The 16,772-nt window shown below is 32.9% G+C and overlaps 1 protein-coding gene across 1 annotated transcript in view; it reads left to right on the top strand.

The window, feature by feature from the left end:
- LOC129219690 (myb-binding protein 1A-like protein) overlaps window positions 1-8,912 on the top strand; it is a 94,718-nt gene extending 85,806 nt beyond the window's left edge. Inside the window, exons 27-31 of the mRNA XM_054853970.1 lie at window positions 892-1,008; window positions 1,912-1,980; window positions 2,636-2,743; window positions 3,667-3,788; window positions 8,649-8,912. Coding sequence (XP_054709945.1) covers window positions 892-1,008; window positions 1,912-1,980; window positions 2,636-2,743; window positions 3,667-3,788; window positions 8,649-8,832 — 600 coding nt within the window. The 3' untranslated portion in view covers window positions 8,833-8,912. The remainder of the gene's footprint in view (window positions 1-891; window positions 1,009-1,911; window positions 1,981-2,635; window positions 2,744-3,666; window positions 3,789-8,648) is intronic.
- The last annotated feature ends 7,860 nt before the right edge of the window (window positions 8,913-16,772 follow it).

The following is a 16,772-nucleotide window of genomic DNA, read 5'->3' as shown; positions in this document are numbered from 1 at the left end:
GTGGTTATTATTGGCCTTAACAAAATGGCAGTCAAAATTTTATGTAGCCAGACTGAAATATTAGTAATAATGTCTAATATCTGCTTACTAAAATAGAGAGAAGCTTCTCTGGGTAGACCACTCTCCATTCCTGACAAAAGTGGTTGCTAATGAAGGTTGGTTGCTCTTAGAGTTCATTTTAGAACATGCAAAAAACAGCAATTGCACCAATAGAAATCATTTTTATTCTGCTCACAGTGTATTAATTAAAAGCCTTATAATAAAAATATATTTAAAACGGGAAACTAAAATTCCTCTTTTTATATACAAAGAATGATTATTATTGCATCATTTTTCCATTTAGAAACAGATTTCCATTTGAAATTCGCTTAAAAATATGAGAAAAAATTTCCCTTCTCCAGACTCTTTGTTTTTTCTGAAACAACTTAATCTTTTTCTACAAAAAATATTATTAGTGCCCTTGCCTTGTCGTTAAAGCAATCTGAGTGCAATATCAGCCTGTCTATTTCTCAGCTCCTCAAATGAGGTAAAAATAGATTCTGATTGCTAAAATGACCGAGGAATGCCCCCATTAAATGTCAAGAAACAACCTTTTGGAAAACGACTGTCTCAATTATCCTCCCACAACCACAGATGCTGACCTGCCATGAGACATACAAGTGTCACCATAGCAACACAAAGATGCGAAAAACTAGGCCCTTTTTTTTAAATAACATTTTTGTTGCTCTAAACAGAATGAGTATCTGCCATGATAGGAATCTATTTGTACCCCCAGAAGAATAGGTTTTGCCCCTATCTTTCCACTTTCCTAAGCAAGAATACAGAAAGATTAGCATCCGCATTTTAGTATGTTTTATCTTATAGTATTTTACTTTTCTTGCCTTTCTTTAGGACTTAGCCTGGGATTTTGTGGAACCATGTAAAAATTATGCTTTTGCTGATAGTACACGAATGTATAAGAAAACCCAGTGTCTTGGTTTGATATTTGAAGCCATGAAATATTCTAAAGTAAGTTCCTATGAAATATATTTCACAGAATCCTATTTCTAAATTCATTTTTAATTGTAATGTTTGTATTTGTTTATGATACTTAATTATGTGTTAGTGACGTTATAAGGAAAAGTAATGTCATAAGGAAAATATTTCATTCTGGTACATATAGTTCTGTTTTCTTTTTGTTATCCACCCCTCTCCCCCTAACTTATATTCTTAATGAAGGAATTCAACTTCATTGTTAGTACTTAAAGTTTTTTAAATATAATGTTATGTGCTACAGATGTTAATTGAATTAATTTGAGATAGATTTTTAAATATCATTTTTTTTTTCAATGTTTCTGTTTTGTAATAAGTTATTTTTAAAAAAATTTAAGCCCTCTCCCCCAATGAATTTTTTTTTTTTTTAATTTGGGTTTATTAACAGTATTAAATTTGTCATTAGTAATATAACGTTAAACTGTAAATGTGGGGAGAGTACAGAACGTGCTATTTTCAGTCAACTCTCAATAACTCGAAGTCTCAAGGGACCGGCTAAAGCGTTCAAATTATTCAAAGTTTTTATAACAAGGGTTTGGGACCTGATGAAAACTGGAAGATAAAGGAATATTCGAGTTATGGAGATTCAACTGTATACTAGGCTAGATTGTCTTAACTTCTGTATCCAGTTATGCAGCCATGCAAGATGTTGTGCAAAGATTGCAACATTCTGTGGAAAATATACGCTTATTATAGATGTATCTTTAGGCTGTAGAGGAAAATTTTGTTGGCAAAAATAAATAATTGAATGATGTAAAACGTTGGAAACTAATACTTATTTATATAATACTATGCTATACTATAAATATGCTATAGGAAGACTATAGATATAGTACGATATAGAAAACTATAATACTATGCTTTATTTTATAAATTTAGGCTCAGCAAAGTATATCTACTGAAAAATGGCTGCAGTTTGGGAAAGAACTTATTCCGCTATCTGTCGAGGTATGCTTTTCGTTTATATTATGCCATATATTTTCTTGATCTGATATTGCTATTTTTATGCATTTTTTAAAATTATTTTATGCACCACATTTTACTTTTGGTGGCGTAAGTGTAAGGATGACCATATTGAAACTGAAAGGGGCAATTTTTTTTATATAGTTCAGAGTGAGTGTAAATAAGTTTTGCACCCGTATTTTTACATAACAACGGTACGTTGAAACCATGTGCAACTTCAACAGTACTACAATATAAGACAGGGCTGTCAAACGTTAGATTAAATGTGGTTGTGATGTAAAAGATGTAATTTTATCAAAAGGAACACTGTGTGTTACTGAACATAGAATAATTTTAAAAACTACAACTCAACTGCAGAATAGCCTACAGCAAAAGCTGACTAGAGCCTTATCCTATTGGAACTTGGGATTCAGTCGATATCGTATGTAAGAAGTTTCAGTACTGTGGGTGCAATTTTCTTTGTTAGTTGATTTTTCATTACAATGAAAATTCAAAAACAAATTTATGAATTTGGAAAGTGTTAAATATTGGTGAACATACACTGGCAAAAGTCACCTTTTTAAAATTTTACCTTATGGAATGCAATGTATTTTTGTTTAAATATATTTTTCCTATGAATTAAACTTACTTTCTTTTTCAGAATCTGAAAACTGGATTAAGTAATGACACTGTAAAGCCACTGTATTTGACAGAATTGTTGAATGTGATTTATTCAGTTCATACCCTTGTTAAAGAAAAAACAAATCAGGTGAGATAAACCTATTTTTGCTTTTGTATTTAAAGGAAACATTGAACACATTACAAAAATAGAAGCACATGCAAAAGGCTCATTGAATTGGCTATGTTTGGGAGCATATAAATAATCATAACTAAAAGCGCTTGCAGCACACAAGTTTATTTTCTATGTATACCTAAAAATCTATATATTTTCTCATTTACTAAGGAAAATTGATCTTACGTATAGAAAATCAGTAAAGTTTCCTCCTCTGGCATAAAATTGTCTTTAGTTTATTTAGCAGGTTTTGTAAGCACGAAAACTTCTATGTTCATGAATCTCCCATTAGTTTGTTATTTACTTGTTTTGGAGGAGTGCTTTAATCATATGTTCTACAGTAGTTGTAACCAGTCTACTGCCTGGGGGCCATATGCAGGCCGCAAAGCTTATAGCATGTCTCCTCATTTTCTATGTTAAGAATTGGAAACTGCTTTCTAAAGCCATCTAAATCAATGCCAAAAACATCATCGACTGTCCTGCAGCAAGCCCCATCAAATCACCTGCTGCTGAACTTTCCTTTTCTTCCCTTTTGTTTTAGTTTCCTAGATGCAGGCAAACAGTCACAATGTTACAAATTCGGAGCCAAACGTTCAGAAATAGGTTTCTGAAAATTTGCCTTAAATAGGTATTAGTTAGTGTTTAAAAATATTAATTTGTAATTTTCTTTGTTTTGCCATGTTATTTAGTAATCAATATATTTTAAATTTTATATGTGTAAGTCTGGACAGTTTGGGAGGGGTCTTGACCCCTATGACCCTCCCCTTGTATCCGCCACTGAGTACAATGGCCCTCTAGTAAAACCATCGTTCTACAGAAAAGTGTTTAATGTTGTGATTTTTAGACTAAATTTTTATTGTTATTTCCGAAGCATGGTAAAAAAATTACTTGTTTTTCAGCTACTGTTAAAACCCTATGCAGAGTTGGTTCCTCTTCTAAGTAATATGAAGAAAAAAGATGTAAAAAGAATAGCTAAAAAAGGAAAACTTCTTCGAAATCAAATTATTCTTTGCCTTGGAGGGTAAGTTTGTTCTACGTATTTATAGTTTTATTAAAAGTATGAATGATAGCTGATGTGCCCATAGTGGTGGAATGACAGACATTATTCATTATTATTGAATCCAGCACACTTCCTGTCTACTTAGACTTGAATTCACATGCAGATCCATTTGGCTGCATGAAATTGAAAAAGACATTATTTTCTTCTGCTGAAATTTCAGAAATATTGCCGATCCACCATTTGCCATCTTAAATCGAAGGTTTTGGTTGTAGGGCTCAATTAGTTATTTGATACTCTTTGAATGCAAGCTTTTCCTTTCAAAGACTTGCCAACTTTTACGGATTATCTGTAAAATTTACGGATGGGACTTAAACTTTACGGCTTATGGATAGACTCCCAATTTTTACGGTTTTTCGCTACGGTTCACTTTGGAACTGTTTTTTCAATGAAATCATAACTGTTTGCTCAAAAAAGTCCTCCAAAAAGTTTTTAAAAACTCAGATTTGCTTGAAAAGTAGCCAAATAAAGCATTCCATTCCCAAAAGCTACCTCCTAAACACAACTGGCCATTTTGCTTTGTGGTTTCTTCAGAGCATTTATGCAGCTGCGGTGTTGCCAGATTGTGTTAAAATTGCCCAATAGGTAATTTTTCCCCACTAGCTGGCAGCAGAATTAAGCTGTTTCGTTTCAATCCGCTTGCTCTCTGGAAAGATCTGGGAACCTTAGCCACTCCCAGCTTCGTCTCTGTAAGCTCATTGGTCGACTCCAGGCCTTTTTTCGTTCCGTGGGTAAAGAACGAGGCATAGAGGAACAAGTTCTGAAACACGACTTATGCTTTTTTATTTTGCATCACATTGTACAAATAGAGTTGGAAAAAGCAAAGAAATATTATTTTCAAATTGACACGGAGTCATATACTGTTGAATTTCTGCATTTAAAAAGTCTGATAAGAAAGGGGGAAATATGTGCATTGTGAGATTTGTGAGTGGCTTAACGTTTCTCACGGTGGTCGAAATGATGTAGATCACCATGTGACTGGAGGGGTTCATTTGAGAAATGTAGAAGCGGCCGAGAAGAGTTTCTTAATGAATTCAAAAAAAAAAAAAGGCCACTGCTTCTTCATTAAATTTTGCTGCATTTTCTCCACATGCTGAACTTGCTGATTTTGAAAATATTTTTCAAACATAAATGCATCTTTTTATCTTGTAAAATTTAAATATTAGTATACCTTACAAATAGTGGGATTTTTTTTCCTTTTAAATTTGAAGCTTATCTAACATCAAGCATTTGTTTCAAAAAAGTTCACACAATACAGTAAATTGATTTGTGGTTTCAATATTTGATGCATTATTGATTGGACTTGAGATTCTAAAATAATTTTTACTCCCAACTTGACTTTTGAGAGGTTGAAAAAGTAAATAGGGAAACTTTTCAAGGAAGGGAAACTGTTTCAGGTTATTATTATACACTTCTAAAAGATTACTATTTGCAAAATTATATGAATACACATTTTCATATTTAGTTAGATTTTGTATATTTTCCATAAACTAAAATTAAATTTAATGTTAAAATTGCAGTAATTAGTATTATTTAAATTTGCAATTACATAATAAATTTTATTACATCTTATATTAGTATTACACATGCATAATCTAATGTTATATTACGTCAATTAAGTTGTCTCAGTTTTATTAAATGCTTCGCGAAAAGTTTTACTGATGCCAGTTTAATCCATCTTCAACATTTTGTTCTGGTTAGCTTCTAGATTTTAGAAACAAGATGGAATCTTTTATTTTTGCCATTAAATAAAATAGATAAATAATTTCATGTTGTCAGTGAATTCTCACCTAATCAGTATCCAATGACACATTGTTTTATTGCAAATAAAAGTGATTTTAAAATTACAGAAGAAGCAGCTCTTTGTCTTGCTGGTAATTTAGCCTTACAACTAGGGCTATACATTGCCTGTGTTAGGTAAACAAGTGTTATCAACACTCCTGAAATTTGGCATGAAGAAAAGAATATCTTAGGACACTGGGTATATGATACTAACTTGTCAGAGAGGATGAATGTATATTGGACTCAAGAGTTAATTAATTCTTGTCATTCCAACTCTCCATCTATTATGGGTCAAAAGACAACAGAACAAAGTTTGACAAAAGTAAGTACAACTAGGACCGGATACAGACTATCATTTTAGGGGGGGGGGGGGGGATTCATGTTTTAGGTAAGTTTTAGAAAGGCGAATAAAAAAAGGATTAGAATTCCTTCCCGATTTTTTTCTGAAATTGAAGTTGGTTTTAAGCTTTCTTTGATGACGTTAAGGGCAGGCCCATCATTTGGGCAATCAGCCCCTAGATTTAATAAACACATTGTAGTAATTATGCATTTTTGCTTGTATTTTGATTTTTTTCTATAAAATATATTGAGTATGTACCATGTGAAGATGCATACCAATTTTTACCTGAACAGTTTCATATTTTAACAAAGAAAGGATGTTGCCGATTAAGGGGGGAGGGAACTCCAAAACCTTATTTTTCACTATGGCAGTGTATGTTACTGTTAACTCCTTAAGACCGAGGCCGTCCGAAAAGGCTTTGTAGCTTAGATCCAAGACCGCCCGAATCCGGCCCACTTGAACGCAGGGGTAGTGGGCAGAAAGAGACCCTTACTGGGAGACCACCCCAAGGAAGTTCCTTTTTTCTCACCGGTAGTCATTTAGCAAGTGACAGCGACAATTGCATGAATGGAGAGCTGCTAATGACTTGAGTTCACATGGTATCCTCAAAAAATGAGAAAAAACGAATTTGTTGTATAATTGCGTTTTATTTTCCCAAACTTTTAATTCTCATCTTTTTATGCCAGTTTTTAGAAACAAATTGTATTTTGGGTTTTATAAATTTATGTACGAATTATCATTAGTAAAAATAATACAAAACATTGATAAAGCACACAATTTGCAACTAATTGCATATACATGCTTTGGGGTTAAAAGGAACTTCGAAACACGGGTATGCAACTACTATTTGCAAAATTTTGCCATCTGTTAACTTTTTTTTCATTATTTTTATTTTCAGCCTCAAAGTACTTATTTCTTTCCAGTTTTAGAATCTCAAAAGCAACACTTAGCAAATCAGACCTCAAAAGGCATCTAAACAGATATGCTAAGAGCTAGAATGAACCCTTGAAAATAAATTGCGTCCCCCCCCCCACCCCACACACACAACTGTTACCCAAATAGTAGTGCAACAAAAAACGAGATACGAGGTCATAATTACATTAAAAGATAATAACTACATATATGCACACATAATATGTATATTATGTAAGCAAGGTCCGACCAACTCCAAGGTTCAGGTCACTCTTGTGACTAAAGAAAATGCCTTGGCAACTATTTTCTCAGAATGGGAGAGAAGAAAACAAGAAATATGTTACCATATTATAAAATATTTAACCTAGCGAAGGATCATTTTTCCTTTTGAGTTCAAAAGTGTGAGTAAAGTCATACTTACTAGTAATATATTAAAAATTTGCACTTCTAAAAATGTAATCACAAAACAGCATTTTCTAATTGTCTTCCGAACAACATGTCACTCATGCTCAAAGCAATATTTCACATTCATTTCGCAGCAAAGTATCACATGAGGCTTTGGAAATGATTCTTAGGAATTATCAAATTTACTTTAGCAGTCAGCGAAGGCAACATACTTGGTGAAGAAAGTGAATTGTGTAAAAAGGCGAATCATTTACGCGTTGAAGGTGGCTAATATATGTGTATAACATATAAAGATTTACAATCAATATGCGAAAATTAAGGGAGTTGGGAATTAACCCAGCAAACCTTCTCTCGCCATGCCCTTGTTACATATATATTTTCTGATTTTCTGTAATTCTAAAATATGTCTCTTAAAAATCTAAAAAATATCTATATTTCTAAAAAAAGAATGTTTTATAATTTTATTATAGCCTTTTTCAATAACTTTATAAAAAAGGAAAATATGTATTAAAAAGAACTATATGTTTTATAATTTATTTTCCTGCAGAAGAATAAAAGTTATTGGCTATGCTCAAACTTTTTTAATCAATCGAAATCGGGGGAAATGTTTCCAAAAACTAAAGCTGCTAGAAAGGTTAGGCATTTTGTGCTGTAGGCTGAACATGATATCCAAAAAAAAAAAAAAAAACAACTGATTAGCAATATGGGTAGGAACTGATGGCAAGTCACGCTGTGAGACCAACTCAAAGATCCTTTCTTCCGACCGAAGTATTTTCAACTGATGGGACAAGTGACAGTGATGTACAACTACAAGGATTGATAGCTAATAACTTGTGAAGATGCCCGCTTTTCGGGAGGAAGGGGGAAATGAAGAAACTTTGATATTCATTCTTTTTCATTTACGCGACTTGTTCTATTTTTTTCCCTTTGAAATTCTTCATTCTGAAGTTGCTTTTAATTTTTGAATATTTTTTTGTGGTTCAGATGTTTTTTCGTAATTTTAAAACATCCCATGTGTCTATAGATCGCACACAGCTGAACCAACATAGGCGATGAACACTAGACTAGGAAAATAGTGAAAAAGGCTGCACGCCTGAAGCGTGACAGCGATTAAGGTGACAGCTTACCACGCCTCCTGCAATTAGTGCACACAAGAACTGACGAGATGCTGCCAATGGGGGGTCTGAGAGTGGACGATTCCATTGCCAAAATAGCTTGGTCGAAAAAGTCAGGACTTAGCTGTAGTAAAAAATTCCCCCCTTCCCGGTCTTAAAGAGTTAATAAAAAAGCTTCCTTGTAAAAGAACATTATGAAACAACTCTTAAATCTCAATGTCTTTTTTTAAGATAGATTCTGATTGCAGTTATTATTATTATTTTTTTTAGGAGCATTAAGAAAGAGGCAATACCTGCTGATGAAGACACTGGTAAAGTTGTAAATAGTGAGGAAGAAGAAAAAGCCGCATCTCCTGACAAGGTGCAATTTGTGAATGAACTTGATTCTTCGAAAAAAAAGAAATCAAAATCACCAAAGAAAAAAAAGAAAATAAAGTTAGAAAATACAAATTAGTAAATTATACTGTAAATAAGGTTGTTTCAATTGTAAAATGAATTCTGTAATAAATATTTTATAAATAAACTCCAGCATGCATATGCAGTTCCTCTATTTTAACTCATTATCATCAGAAATATTGCAATTAAAACTAGCTGGAAGGGCAACTCGTGCAACCTGACTGGTGTACACCTCCATTCCCCCACCAAAGTACTGGAGTACTTCCTAAAGCTTCTCTCCTTTTTTTGCCACTTGTGGCAGATCATTAATTAATCTGCCTGGGTGCTCATCACCCTCAAATATCATGAAGCTAACTTCCAAAAATGGGAGAAATCCCCCCCCCCCCTGAAAATTACAATGGCACATTCTGTGCAACCTAACTACTTAGGCACACCTCAATCTGCAGTAGGCTTGGAGTCAATTGCCAGGGAATGTAATCAATTATGATTACGGGCACAAAAAAGGGGGGATTACGATTATAATCCTCTGGCAAAACGTAATTACAATTAAAGCAACTATCCGATTATGTTGAAAATGTCATTGATTACAATTATAATATGCTGATTATGATTTTGATTACAGGCTTATAATGTATATATATCACTCATTTGCATTAACGTGACAGTTGAAAATTATGATTTTTGATTTAATATTAAAGAGATAATTGCAACTAAATACAGGGTGTCCAGCATAGGATTCCCTGATTTTGAAAGAGAATATCTCGAAATCAAAGGAAGATTTTGGAATGAAAGAAATGATATGTTTATTGCGAAAGCCATAAAAATCCTGTGCAGAAATTTAGAAATTAATACCTAAAAGTACCAACAGGTGGCCCTGGACACTGTAATTGCAATAGGAGTCCTTGTAAATAGTGCTGCAAAGGTTGGACTATAATCTCTAGCTTTGAAACATGAAACAAGGTTTAAACATGTACCTCATTGAACAACGAGTGTTACCTGTTGCTGGAATTTCACAGCTTAGGCTACAGTCCTATAGCAACAAAGCGAAGCTTTTAAAAACAGCATAATGGTCCTACAGGCCCTGACCCGAAAAAAATCCGTACTCTCTTCACCAAAGCCTCAACGTGGCCGATGAGTTGGAGGGTAATGTCGAACCCAAGCAAGCAGTAATTGCACCTGCAGCGCCACCTGCTGGCACTTTTTGGTACTAATTCTGTACATGGTTTTCACGGCTTTTACAATAAACATACGGCTTGCTTCATTTCAAAAGTCTTTTGTGTTCAAGACATTTCATTTTGAAATCAGGGAGTCCTTTGCTGGACACCCTGCACCATGTAGTATAACCTTAAAGATTATTTATTTTGTATTATTGCACTGTTGCAGGAAAAGAGCAATGTATGAAAGATTAAAAAAATCTAGTAAATTTAAATGTATTCACAATGCACATTGTTTTAGACTCAGCTATTCAATATTATTTTACCATTGCAGTAGTTCTGCCTTAGCACTGGCTTAAGGTAATAACTTACTGCTAAACTGCTCAACATTTTAGAGCTTATAATTTTTGAAAATTGTGTGGTATATTTCAGCATACATTGTACTCTCAATTATTTAGTATATTATCAGTTAATTTAATACACTTATTTAAAAAAAAAAAGAACCTCATATGGTTCTTTATGCAGAAAAACTGCAATGTAATAAGATAGGCAGAAAGTGTAAATAAAAGATATGGAACTAAACAATTGAAAATTTAAAAAAAAAAGGATTTAAGTGTAATTAATACTTCAAAGATGTCTGGGTTTTTTTTCTCATTCTTTGAGAAGTAAAAAAATTTCCAGCAATGCTAAACAATCGTTGAACTGGAGCAGATGACACAGAAGTTAAAAAAATACTTGGGTAGTATTATTTTTAAAAAAAGGATACATATGAGTGTTAGACCCCTACAAGATCAATTTTATGATCATTTGATAAGCTATTTGCATATGCTTTGATTTCATTCTTGAATCAATCACTTACAAAAGATTGTAAATATGTAAAATTGTAAATTGCACTTTTACAAGTGCTAAAAGGTTTCAACTTAACACTCATAAAAAATAAGATTCGACATAACATGTTTTGCTATGATTTCCACTTTTTAGTTTACAGCTTTTTTTTTTGATGAGTTATACAGATTTTTTTATAAATGAGTATTTTATAAGAATATTTATACATCACAGTTTTAATGCAGCAGTGAAGTACAATTTTCCTCACTTTAAAAATGTGGCATTAAAAGATAATTAAATTTCAAAATTTGTGTTAATTCCTTGATACAATAAAACATAAACAAATTTTATAAAATCTATCAATGCAACATTTTTACTTTCATACATACTCATTAATTAGAGATAATATTAGTTGTAAATATATAAACATACATTTAAGATGGAACTATGCGAGAAATGATTTTGAAAACATACAAAAAAAAAAAAAACTTATTTACCAGGGTTTAGATTAGATGGCATGTAGCAAAAAATAAATGCAATATGTGTAAAAGCAAGAGTGTTAAAAGAATCACTGAAACACAAATGTGAATTTGGTTTTCTTTTGACAAAATCTTTTTCCAGTCATTCATTACTTTCTCATGAAAGTATAAAAAAAACCAAAAGCTTTTTGTTGCGCGAAACTTAGTTGTATTTTTGATATAATTTTACTTTTTCTGCTAAAATAAGATTTTAAGGCGGTAATGTGCTTCGCCTGACTGCCTAACATTGACAGCTGAAAGGGAAACTGATGAATGACCAATTGTAAGGATTGGGGAAGACATTCCCAAGAAGCCCTGAAACGTTCCTGTCAAGGCCACAGGGTACTAATTGTATTAAACACTTAAGATAGGGCTCGATTTATGACTCTCGTTTGCAAATAAGGATGAGTGGGGATGGGCACTTAATAGTTGTTTAAAGAAAGAAGTCATTTTCTATGTTACTATTGAACTATGTTATCTCTGCATACATTAGTAAAAGGGCGGCCTTGATTTTTTTCATTTTTAGAAAGTCAAGAATACACGCTTACTAGGGGAAATTACATATTATTTTACTTAGATTACAGTTATGAATAAGCATGAAAATCCCGATTACGGGCATATCCCATCGACAGAATACCATTATGATTATGATTACAAAAAAACGTAATTGATTACTCAGATTACTCCAAGCCTGATCAGCAGTACATTAATCTCTATTTTTCCACTACCACGCGTTTCAAACTTACCGCATGAACTAGGCATTATTGCACCAAGGTTAAATTTTCTATTTCGCTTTCTGCAAGCAACTATTGGCAGGATGCCAGCAAGCTGAGTCTTGGAAATTCTGAAGTGAATGAAACACCCTTGAAAATTGACGTTTTTGTTAACATTTCTGCTGATTAAAGACGTAAAAAAAACAAAACTGCCTTAACATTATGCCCGAATAATTAAGAATGTATCATCACCTGGTTCAATCGTTAATTCTCTGGCCTTTGGAAGAAGTTCAAGTGACATACAAGCATACATAGATAAATACACTCGAATTTTAACAATATTAGTTTTTTTTTGGGGGGGGGGGGAATTTCAATTCAACCATTTTTGTAACATGATTTTACTGTTGGTAGCATTAGCTACAAAAGCTGTTTTTAAGCAATTTTTGAATTGCTTGTGCATAGCTTTAGTACTGAAAGGTTGACGTAAATAAATCATGCTTGAAAATTAGTTGCAAAAACTTGAGCAATCAATGTTTGTCATTTCAGAAGCACAGAAATGTAAATTGAACTGAGTTAACATTTTTAGGTAGTGAAGTTAAGCTACTAAGTTAGCAAATGGCTTAATTGTAAAATGCAAATACTATCAAATAGATGTGAAAATTCTCATTATTTATAAAATTTAGTCAAAAGTAAGGGTAATGAATATTTTTCTACCTACCACATAGTATTAGTATATCAGTTGTTGCATTTGTATCGTGTAAGTCGGTACATTCATATTATCCTGTTGAAAACTTCGTTAGTCTTGCAAAAGGCACTTTGGGATATTTTCTCTTAGGGCTTCTTTGATGCAAGTTCTTGATCTAGTATTTGATAAACCATTTTAAGAGTCATTAAACAAGCTTGAAAATTTTGTTAAAATGAAAAGTAATCCACCAATAACAACAAAATAAGCTAGCCACCTTAGCAATTTCTGAAATTCAACCCCTTTTTGAATTCTTGAGCATCAAAACACCTCCACCGAATTTGGCAAAAATCTGACTTAAACTAGATTTGTATAAGGAGAAACCCTCTTTTACAATTCCTGAGCATCAAAAAACCTTTGTGTATAATTTGGCAAAGATCTGATGAAACTGGATTTGTATAAGGAAAAAAAAAACTGTGGAGGTTTATGTCCCCCATAGGGTGACAACCCCCCCCCCCCCTCCCCATCTGAATTTCTGAGAACAAAGTACTTTTGCAAAAAAATTGGTAAAATACGACATAAACTGAGTTTGTGGAAGAAACACATACTACCCAAATAAGCATCCGTTTTTATGTACATAAGTTAAATGACTTAAACGTGATCATGGTACTATTTAAGTAAAGGCACAGATAAAAATACTAACTTGATAACCTCAGTTGTTTAAACTTGATATGATTAATGATACTGTTTGAAGATATTTCCGATATGCTGCAAAACGTTTTTTTTTTTTTTTTTAAATCTTAACTTGTACAAAAGTTGCTTATTGAAATTAACTTTGGCTTAGATGAATAAAGAGTTTATGCACTCGATCAAGGAGAAGCACCAGGAAATAGGAAATCCAATAGATTTGTTGTTGTCAACTTGTGCTGATGCAAAACAAGCTCATAAGGAGAACTTAAGTACCCAATTCTTTCTCTTTTTAAAGAATAGTCTAAGTTTGTACCATAGCAGAGTAGATGTTTGTTGAGTAAGGACTTTTCGTTTCAACTGAAATTATTTTAGGAAAATGGTCCTTGCTGATAGATGGAACTGGACACTGCACAGTAGTTTATTTTAAAACCTAATAGATGTTGCAAAACACCCGTTACTCAATTATACGACTATGTTTTATCACACAAAATTAGTAGATTACTGCATATACAAGTTTCAGGTTTTCAAGGGACCCTGTTTTACTTCCTTTTACAAAAAAGGAAGTATTGTATTTGCGAAAACAATTTCGCCCAAAAATCGGCCTTAATTTCCATTTTGCTCACTCCCAAATGAATGTTGAGTTTTTTTTTTCAACCTGATCACACGTGGATATGTGCCTAGGAACGTACAGACACCCGAAATATCCATTTTGACGATTCCCGAGTTAATTACAGCGAGTTTTCTCGTGACGTCTGTACGTACTAGGGTGGGCCGAAATAAGCCGAATTTTTTTTTTTTTTTTTTTGCGAAATCAATTTTTGGATAGCGCGCAAAAGTTGTGTAGTGAGCTAGTTAGAGCTCACAAAAAATTTCTTGGATATTAAAAAATATCTAGCCGGCGCAATTTGACACTAAAAAACCGAAAAAAAAGGGAAAAATGAATTTTTGTGGAAATTTTTTTTTAAACCTAAATTCCAAATATTCTGCTGCAATGCACCGAAAATGTTATATAATGAGTCAGTTCGAGCCCATAAAATGTTTCATTGATTTTAATGAGCATTTAACCGCTCCTTTCCGACATTAAAAATTAGAGAAAAATGAAAAAATATTGAATTTCTTTAAAAACCATTGAAAATTATTTTTCAGAATTAAATCATAGACTGATTAATTAAATAGCACTATTAATCATAGTAATTATTATCACGCAATAGTATCATACATTTTCTAGAAATACATATAAAGATAATAAAATTTTGAAAAAGAAATCTTCAAATTTGATTTATAATACCTCATGCATAATGAATATTTCTTTTTGGAATAATATTGTCCTTTGTTATCAAACGATGGAAGTTCTTTTCTAGCTTGAAATTTGGCACGAATGTATCCATCTTGTGCAGTTTCACCACGAACTTTTATTGCAGCTTCGGTTATTAGTTTCACACAAAGTTCCACAGCTTCCGTGTGACAGGGAAATTTTTCGAAAGTGAACTCTGTAGGCTGTTCTTTGCACATTTCTTTCAATTGTTGGTCTTTTAGATGCATTGTAAGAGGTGACTCTGTTGCAACACAGTTTGCCCAATCAACTAAATTAACATAATCAACGGCTTCAAAATTGAGTTTAGGACGCTTTAAAAATCGTACACCATCAGAGCTCTTCGTCTTCTTATTTCTAGAGTTCAGAACAGATGCGCCTAACAGATAATTCCCGAATGTATTTTCTTGAGTCAAACAACATTGTCAACAGTAGCTGTTCAGGATGAGCGAAAATATGCATTATTTGTTACTTTATCCACTTTTCCAATAGCCATTTTTCTTACTGTCCTTTGATCAATTAGAAATTGTTTTTCCTCTATCAGGGACTTTAGCACTTTTGCTTTTTTTTTTTTTTTTTTTGCAATTACACGAATATAAATCTGCGCATTTGCATTCACAAATGTCAAACAAATGTCAAATGTAGCCTCTGCTTTAAATTTGCCTAGCTTTTATTGTAAAAGTTGCGTCTTTATATTCTTAGCATTTTTTGTTGCATTATTATATTTAGAATAATAAGATAAAATCATGGTAATCACTCTTCTTATCGAAACAAGGGGAAGGGAAGCACGCTCCCAAATATCAATAACTTTTTTTGCAACTACAGCGGCCACACTTGCAGAAGATGGTTGCTTATTTCCTTCTCCCTTTATTTGCATCCTAGTGATTTGATAACATCTGATAATGTCTTCATATGTTGGAAGAAATAAAGCATCGGGAGGAGACATCTTTTCCAGGTCCAAATAGAAGACTACTTGTGCTTGCTCGCGTTACTTTCTTTTTCGCGCATTTCTACATAACAGTCGTGTTGTATACCAAAACAAAGATAATAATGCAATGACATTCGAAATGTCCCACTCCCGTTTAAAAGACTTCAAAGGACTCACATTTTTTTAATACTCAAGGGCTCTATTTATCAAACAGTTATATAATAGTTATAAAATAATCTTAGGAATAATAGAAGCAGTTGAGCGCCGTTTATTATCCAGGAGAAACAATTGGAACCGAAGATTAAAAAATTAGGCTCTTATGTAACTATTTTTTATTTGAGTGTGTGCATTTTTTAAAATTGACGTACAAATGTCGCATGAAATTGATTGAATTTTTACTGTTTTTTCTAAGCAACGTGTTGCGTAACATTTCAGTATTTACTTATTTTGAAACTACTTTTAATTTTTTTTTCCCCTTTTTCTCATGTGTCAGTCTTAAAGGAGCGTAGCTAAATATTGTACGAAATCTATAAAAGTCTTTGAGGATTTCAACTAATTCACTGACAGATACTTCTAATGTTTGCTGAAACTAGCTTCAAACTTTTATTTTTGACCCCCCCCCCCCCCTTTTTTTTTTTTTTTTTGAAAAAAGTGCATTTTTGCCCTTTTTTTCAGTTTTTCAAGGTCAAATATCGCCGGCTAAATATTAAACAAATTTAGCGAAATTTTTTATGGGTAATAACGGGCCCATATAGCAACTTTTCTGCACCATCCAAAAACAGATTTCCAAAAAAAGTTTTTTCGGCTCACCCTAGTATGTACGTATGTATGTGCGTATGTGTGTATGTATGTCGCATAACTCAAGAGCGAAATGTCCTAGAAAGTTGAAATTTGGTACATAGACTCCTAGTGGGGTCTAGTTGTGCACCTTCCTTTTTGGTTGCATTCGTATGCTTCAAAGGGGGTCTTTTGCCCCTTTTTGGGGGGAAATCATTGTTAATTTCGATGTAAACTCACGTGGTGTTATAATTTGGCGGACCCTTGGCGATATATCACCAGTCTTTTGGTCGCCAACTTGGCGACAAATTTGGCGATTTTTTATTTATTTTTTTATTATTTTTATTTTTTTTTAAATCTGGTTTCAATTTGGCCACTGTTTGTGATATTTAGAGAGTA

This window comes from Uloborus diversus, chromosome 4 (genome assembly GCF_026930045.1).
Source record: "Uloborus diversus isolate 005 chromosome 4, Udiv.v.3.1, whole genome shotgun sequence".
Classification (NCBI taxonomy): Eukaryota; Metazoa; Arthropoda; class Arachnida; order Araneae; family Uloboridae; genus Uloborus; species Uloborus diversus.
Note: the sequence above shows the minus strand (reverse complement) of the source record. Positions and strands in the feature narration are given on the sequence as shown.